General features: G+C 33.2%; 1 protein-coding gene across 1 annotated transcript; it reads left to right on the top strand.

Moving 5' to 3' along the window:
* Nucleotides 1-289: 289 nt before the first annotated feature.
* LOC117120621 lies at nt 290-8,691 on the top strand (the record flags this gene model as incomplete). Its single annotated transcript, XM_033265657.1, has 17 exons — nt 290-766; nt 1,570-1,758; nt 2,100-2,232; nt 2,356-2,450; nt 3,587-3,619; nt 4,006-4,107; nt 4,572-4,682; nt 4,777-4,878; nt 5,148-5,258; nt 5,355-5,456; nt 5,726-5,827; nt 5,914-6,015; nt 6,102-6,212; nt 6,299-6,400; nt 6,490-6,600; nt 6,875-6,987; nt 7,254-8,691. Coding segments are annotated over exons 1-17 (3,255 nt in total), but the record flags the coding sequence as incomplete, so codon positions are not given.
* Nucleotides 8,692-8,697: the final 6 nt, after the last annotated feature.

Genomic DNA, 8,697 nt, shown 5'->3' on the forward strand with positions numbered 1-8,697 from the left:
CGTCTATCAATGCGATAACAAAATCACTTCTCTGTTGCCACCCGCCATTTCGAGTTTTTGCGCGCGGCCAGCAGTGGGAACAGGCAAGCGAATCATTGGAAGCGAGACATTCTTTACTGAAAGTCAACTCTTGTGAACTTTGCGCGATTCTCTTCGCTTGCCGCGTGACGCTCGACGCTTTCGCTTGACAAGTTTAGGGGTCGTGACAAAGTGCGAGCCAGCGAGTCATGCGAGCCAATGAGCGAGCCATGCGAGCCAGCGAGCCATGCGAGCCATACATTTTTAAATATCTTCTTTTTTAAAAAATGTTATTACCTATAATTATTTTTATTAACAGTATTAATTAATTAGTTGATTAGTTATTTAGGTATTTATTATTAAATGCTACAGAAAACTGTCGTAAATTTGTAGGGGAATGGTATTGATACACGAAGCATTGTGATTGGCTAAATGTACTGATGATGATCATGAGGACGAGACGACGGTGGTATGGTAATGTTGCGCGCATAGTTTTACTGGTTTTGCCTTTGCTGGGTGGTGCAGAGTATTGATATTAATTTTGAAAAATATGGATGCGACACAAAAGCGTTTTGCATGTCTTTTGGAGGCTAGCCGGCGAGGTTTTACACTTAAAACCGACCCAAGTGGTTCCGGAAACAGATGTTTTTACCAATGTATTGCCAGTTATCTGTCGGCAAAGGAACATGAGGTGTTCAAAATTGTCCAACTTTTTATGTTGGCAAACCAGATCGTTCATTCAGTAGAGGTAGGCCTACCCTGTAGGCTGTAGTATAAGCCATAGCCTAGCCTAGGCCTCTTTCTTTCTTGATTATTTCATGGAGTTATAAAATTATAGCAGTTTATGGCCTAATAAATATAACTAGAGTTATAGGCCAAGGCTTAGGCCTAGGTTAATTTATTATTTAATTAACTGTAAAAATAATAATATTTCGTCTCCCTCGGGACAAGACACTGCAGGCGTCAAACTGCCCAATTAATTAAACATAATAAGGAAGGCTGGGGTACTTGGCAGGCTGCCTAGGCCTAAATACTACTAAACTTTGATTCGAAAAACGTGCACAATGTAATTGTTAGATTTAGCCCAATCCAAAGTCAAATAAGTTTCAATTTTTTTACTGTTTGATATGATTATCATTTTTTTAAAGAAAGAGACAGAAGAAAATAAACATAAAACGACTTTCATATAAAAACTAATACCTGACTTTTATTTTTGGAATGAGTTTAAAAAGCATTTATATTTATCATATAGGTCTGTGGCCTACATATACATCAATATATAATTTATAAAACATATATTTAACAGGCTACAGTAGCATCTAGTATAATTAAGATGACAACAGGTATTTTAAACATAATAGAAAAATGTGAAGGTTGCAATAAAAAAAATCATTCATATTTTACTCAGGAATTTTTTAATAAATACCATCATATTTCCCTTAAAAGATTTTCAATTTATTTGAGATGTAATATGTCATTATTTTACATTGCTAAAAATCAGTGATTCAATTTGCAATTTCAACGAAACTCAATTCATCTGGTTTAATATAGGATGGTGTTCTGCAGCAACAAAACCTGTTTGAGTTCTTGTCCAATGCTGATTTTCCCAATCTCACAGAAAGGCCAGCTACATGGGAGCAGTGTGTCATAGCTCTTCAAGATCAGATGGCCAGTCATGTTGTCATACGGGCAGCTGCGACAATCTTCTCTTTCAATTGTAACATCATCGATTGGAGAGGGGTATGTATGTTATGTTTTGGTTTGAGAACCAAATACAGTATTTTGAATCAAAATTAAAAGGCAGCACTCTGAGACTCACTTTTGAATAAAATCCAGAATACACGCATCATATACAAATAGTAAAATAAATTGTGGCTTATGAGACATTTCGACATGTTTTACAACATTTTAATAGCAAAATAGCTACAAACTTCTTCTCATTATGTTCTAAGGATCTTATTACTGAAGGCCAGAGTGACACTGACAATCTATTTGGGTGAACATGGTACCCTTCCCCCATACAGTTTGTTTAAATAAGTAATTAAATAACACATTAATCTAGTTTTGCATTTACTAATTAGAGAATCACAGTTGCAAAACCCTTCGGTGAGGTACGATCTGGGATCTCAGATGTCTTCCTTGCGTACACTGGCGACCACTATATGCTTCTTACATCAAATGTTTGTTATCGGCCCATCAGAATGAACGATAAAGGTAATAGGAAAAATTACACAATAATCATTGCTTGTGCTAAGGAAAATGGAAGGACTCATTGAAGAATAAATCCATGTGGAATTGAATAGGATTTGTTATATGAAACTTTGCTTGTATTCACAGCTTCTGAGAGACATAAAGGGGCCGAAATGTTTTATCACTCCGGACCAGAAGAGTATTACCCAGGAATCAGTGTGTTCAAGGGAAGGCCAATAAAGGTATCATTTTATGCAGTTTTGTGAATTTTTTATTTTCTTAAAACCATATTTATAGATGGTGAATCGTTCGGCTCTCTCCATTACTGAAGAGGGGCCCAACATTTTTATACTATCATATATTAAGTTATGTAAAGACCAAAACTGACGATTTCTGTCGAGACTCGTGCACAGATCTGAATAAATGTTATTGTACCACCATTTTTTTAGGTGTCTTACCATTATTTGCATTTTTTGAATTCCTCTTAATGTCCAATTAAATATTGTATTAAGAACAATTTTGCATTAACAAGAATCTACAAAATATTGGACAAGGACTTGTCATGCTACAGGAACACATGTGAGAATTCATATAATTCCAATTACATTAGTACAGTAGGCGAATCAGTGTTATATTCAGTAGGTATGTAAGTAGTATGTAAGTGGAACATAACACTTCGGTGAGTGCAGCTGATACAAAGGTGTATGTTCACTAAAAATATATTATTAAGTGACCATATTAATCCCCAAAAAGTCAATACCTAATGAATATTAGGAATCATCCCAACATTTTACCATGTACAGCATAATCTAGTTTTTACTATATTCTTTATCAGTTTCTTACTGCTTTGTCAACATTATAAACAGAATTATTGGCTCACAGTTTATTTAAATGGTAATTTGTCTATTATTTGCAAAGGTCTTTTTAAAATTATTAAGGACATAACATTATTCAATATTTTGCTTTAGAATATTATTAATAATCTTGTATATATGGCAATATTTATTTGGCCGCCTCGGCTTCACAGGATGATTATCTAAACATTATGATAGTCCTAAGGCAGATCCAGAGAGAGTGATGTTCACCTACCTCGCACCCCCAACCGTGTTAGAATACTTTTTAATGGGAAAAAAATTGTACAGATGTGGATAAATTGTCAGCAGCCTTTTTTCTACTTTTGTGGGATGGGGATCATATATGAGAATAATTTTCAGGCTAATCTCATTATTTCAAAAATGAGAGGGTAATAAGGGCAGAAGACGGTTCCCCACGTAATTTAATCTTGTCCTTTTTTTTCGCACTCCCTTCTGGAAATATCAACAACCTTTTCGCAAGTATATTTAGTTTGATTTAATCGGTATTTCAATTGTATTTGCAGCTTGATGAACTGTCATGTGAAAGTATTAATCATGTAAGTTACATTGAACTACAGAACTACAGTATTATAGGGAGCAAAGAAAATATGTACTAACATTCAAATTACTATTTCACACTACCAAGCAAGCTTCTGAGCTGATTGGCAATGGTTTTTTCAGTACAATACTTTCTTTGCTCAACTACATGTGTCTATCTTTAAAAATGAAAATTATGTTATTATGAACATTTTTTAGTATTATTTTATTATTATTCATTGGAGGTTAGTTTTGAATTGTGTATAATTTTTTTAAATGCCTGAAACATGCATAATAAGATTCCTCTAAAGAAAAAACAAGGAAGCGCACACCAAAACAAGGGAAAAAATTGTGCATTTTCATTATATGTTGGATGCTATTACAATATTTTGAATTTTTGTCACAGGATACGAAGGATGATTACACATACATTTTATCTGATGAGAGCGAGACCATTAGCCGTGTCAAAAAAAGATCAAAAAAGGACATAAAAAACAAAAAACCTCAGGTATGTGCATTCAAACCAGTATTTATTTAAACAATAACAGTCATCATGATTATTAATTAGGTGTTTTTACGATATTTTGAATTTTTGTACAGATTACAGAGAATGATTAGATCTCAAGACAGCAAGAATAATATTAGCATTATATGACCAAAAAAGCACATAAAAAAATTAAACACAGGAGGTATGTGCATTTAAATAATAAAAATAATAATCATCATTGTGATTGGTTGTTTATTGGGTGTTTTTACACAATTATAGATTTTTTGTACAAAATACGGAGGTTGATTACACATACATATCATATCTGATGAGAGCGAGGATAACATCAGCCATTTAAAAAAGAGACCAAAAAAGCACATAAAACTATTAAGAACATGATGTATGTGTATTTAAACAATATCAGTGATCATGATTATTACTGATTATTATTTGGTGTTTATACAATATTTTTTATTTGTGTACAGAATACAAAGGATGATTGCACATATAGGTGTATTATATCTGATGACAGCGAGGATAACATCAGCTGTGTAAAAAAGAGACCAAAAAAGCGCATAAATAATGAAAAGCACGAGGTAAGTGCATTTAAATAATAACAGTAACAGTGAACATGATTATTATTGGTTATTTATTGGGGGGTTTTTTTACAATATTTTTTATTTCTGACAGAATACGGAGGATAATTACACATATATCATATCTGATGAGAGTGAGGAGAACGTCAGCCATGTAACGAGACTAAAAACGCATATAAAAAAAGAAAAATATGAGGTATGTGCATTTAAACAATAACAGTAGTCATAAATATTGGTTATTTTTACAATATTTTGAATTTTTGTTCAGAAAATGGAGGATGATTGCACATACAGGCCTGTTATATCTGGTAAGAGCAAAGATAACATTAGCCGTGTAAAAAAGAGACCAAAAAAGCACATAAAACTATTAAGAACATGATGTATGTGTATTTAAACAATATCAGTGATCTTGATTATTACTGATTATTATTTGGTGTTTATACAATATTTTTTATTTGTGTACAGAATACAAAGGATGATTGCACATATAGGTGTATTATATCTGATGACAGCGAGGATAACATCAGCTGTGTAAAAAAGAGACCAAAAAAGCGCATAAATAATGAAAAGCACGAGGTAAGTGCATTTAAATAATAACAATAACAGTGAACATGATTATTATTGGTTATTTATTGGGGTTTTTTTTTTACAATATTTTTAATTTCTGTACAGAATACGGAGGATGATTACACATATATCATATCTGATGAGAGTGAGGAGAACGTCAGCCATGTAACGAGACTAAAAACGCATATAAAAAAAGAAAAATATGAGGTATGTGCATTTAAACAATAACAGTAGTCATAAATATTGGTTATTTTTACAATATTTTGAATTTTTGTTCAGAAAATGGAGGATGATTGCACATACAGGCCTGTTATATCTGGTGAGAGCAAAGATAACATCAGCCGTGTAAAAAAGAGACCAAAAAAGCACATAGAAAATGAAAAACATGAGGCATGTACATTGAAACAATAACAGTGATCATGATTATTATTGGTTATTTATTGGGTGTTTTTGCAATATTTTGAATTTTTGTACAGAATATGAAAGATGATTCCACCTATATCATATCTGATGAGAGTGAGGAGAATGTCAGCCATGTAACAAGACCAAAAAAGCATATAAAAAAAGAAAAACATGAGGTATGTGCATTTAAACAATAACAGTAATCATAAATATTATTGGTTATTTATTGGGTGTTTTTACAATATTTTGAATTTTTGCACAGAATGCGGAGAATGATTACGCATATATCATATCTGATGAGAGTGAGGAGAACGGCAGCTATGTAACGAGACCAAAAAAGCCTATAAAAAAAGAAAAACGTGAGGTATGTGCATTTAAATAATAACTGTGATTATGATTATTATTGGTTATTTATTGGGTGTATTTACAATATTTTTTATTTGTGTACAGAATACAAAGGATGATTGCACATACAGGTGTATTCTATCTGATGACAGCGAGGATAACATCAGCCGTGTAAAAAAGAGACCAATAAAACACATAAATAATGAAAAGCATGAGGTAAGTACATTTAAATAACAACAGTAATAGTGATTATTATTGGTTATTTATTGGATGATTATACAATATTTTGAATTTTTGTACAGAATGTGGAGGGTGATTACACATATATCATATCTGATGAGAGTGAGGAAAACGTCAGCTATGTAACGAGACCAAACAAGCATATAAATAAAGAAAAACATGAGGTATGTGCATTTAAATTAAACAACTAGTAATCATAAATATTATTGGTCACTTATTGGGTGTTTTTACAATATTTTGAATTTTTTTATAGAATACAGAGGATGATTGCACATATAGGCCTATTATATGTGATGAGAGCAAGGATAACATCAGCTGTGTAAAAAAGAGAACGAAGAAGCGCATAGAAAAAGAAAAACCTCAGGTATGTGCATTAACAATAATAATAACAGTCATTATGATTAATAATTATTTATTCGGTGTTTTGAAAATATACTTTTTGTCCAAGATACAGAGAATGATTACAGACACATTTCATTTGATAAAAGCGAGGAGGAACATCAGCCGTGTAAAAGAAGAGACCATAAAAGTGTGTGCATTTAAATAATAATAATGACAGAGTAGACTTTTTAAAATTCTATAGTCACATGTATCAACTATTTTTGAAAAGGGATTAAAATGTCCACTTTGTCAAATAGGGAGTTTTTTTAATGGAAGAACTAGTCAGTTCGATGAGTGGTCTTAGTTCTGCTGATGTCACACCAAACAAACCAAAGAGAAAGGCAACTAAATGCTTATTTTCAGAGGATGAGTAAGTGAACATATTTTCCTCAACCATTCACACTAGTACTCTTTCATGAAATCTAATAAATATCAAACAGTTTTAGACTGTAAAAGGGGTGGGGAATGTGGGTAATGGGAAATGAAATATTTATAAAAGGAAGGAAAAAATTATGAAATATAAATGAATAATTGTGATGCAAGTATAACCACTTATGCTTTTTTTGCTCATTAATTAAACATGTACAATGTTGTTTAATGTTACATTAAATTTATCACTTTTTATTGACACAATAGGGACACAGATGATATTCTGTTGCAGAAGGGTAAGAGGACTTACATTAATCAAACAAATATTGAAAAGATGGATGCAGTGCAAGTGGATAAAATCCCACCTACTCCTAATGGTACTGTAAAGTTCCAGGTAGCGTATAATAAAAAAGAACCACTTTCCAATATTTGTGATAGTTGGAACTGGCAGCGTGCCCAGCCTTGCAAAAGACGTGGATTTTGTAAGGGTGGCAGACGGACGTTACAGATTTGTGGCGGCTCCTTGGTGTGTCACAATATGGATTGTGCGTATAACAAAATCTACAAGATGTCAAATAAAGTGGATTTCAGTAAGAGAAAGAACTGTTTACATTGTAATCAAGAAGCCTTCAAAATTGATTGTGCTGCAAGAAAATATGTGGAAAATGATCGATGCCATAAAATCATGACAGTTTATTATGTCGGAGAGCACATTTGTTCACCACGCGCTATTGAAACATTGCCCAACAAAGATGAAGTAGAAGATATTATTCGCACAAGGCCAACAATTACAACCGGCCAAATCCAGTTGGAAAAAGTCAGAGAGGCATTGCTAGATGGCAGGGATGCAAATGAGGTAGAATGCGTTGCCCAGAAATTCAGCAACTCAAGGCACCTTCGGTATCTTCGAAGCTTGGTAAATGAAAAATCGAGACCTGGGGGGTCAGACATTGAGGCAGTTCGTCTTTTAAAGGAGGATTTTGAAAAACGAGGTTTAGATCATAATTTGATTTTAGAAGTTGGAGAAGATTATGTGTTACTTTCAAGTGAACAGAAACTTAAAATGGCAGCCCTCATTACCATTAATAAAATTAATGAACCAGTCAGTCTTGATGGATGTGAAAGTCATGCCAGAGACTACACAGAACTAGAATTGACAACATATGTTCCAGTTTTAAGAAGGAATGTAAAACTTGCCAATATATTTGTACCAAAACCTGGAGAAAACTCAGAAAATGTCCAGAAACTGGTGGAAAAATTTGATAAAGCTGTGAACGAAATATTGCCATTAGTTGCCTTAGAATATAACCTTAAGTCAGAAGAATTTCTGGGTAAGGGTCTGGATGCCTCTGCTTACGTCGGAGATGAGGGAGGCGCCTTATGGGGAGGTCTATGTAAAGCAAAGGGTGATCATATTAAAAACAAAACTATATCAGATTTCTTTCATTTTAAACAAGATCTGAATCGACATAAGGTCTACTTTCAAAATGATAAGGATAAAGCAAAATTTCAAACATTGATGCTTGAGGCCTATAATGCAGTCACATCTATTCAGGCAGACGAAGCAGAAAAGGCCCTAGAAAAATTAATATCTAAGCAGTCCAGCAATCCAACAAAAATGATGAATTACAAAATGTGGTGGTGGAGGAGAAGGGTTCGGTGGCAGAAGTGGTGTAAAACCTATTCTTCATGTTCAGCGTCCTCTGCTGAA

This window comes from Anneissia japonica, unplaced genomic scaffold, assembly GCF_011630105.1.
Source record: "Anneissia japonica isolate Jap-2015-1 unplaced genomic scaffold, ASM1163010v1 scaffold62797_len10289_cov106, whole genome shotgun sequence".
Taxonomy (NCBI): domain Eukaryota; kingdom Metazoa; phylum Echinodermata; class Crinoidea; order Comatulida; family Comatulidae; genus Anneissia; species Anneissia japonica.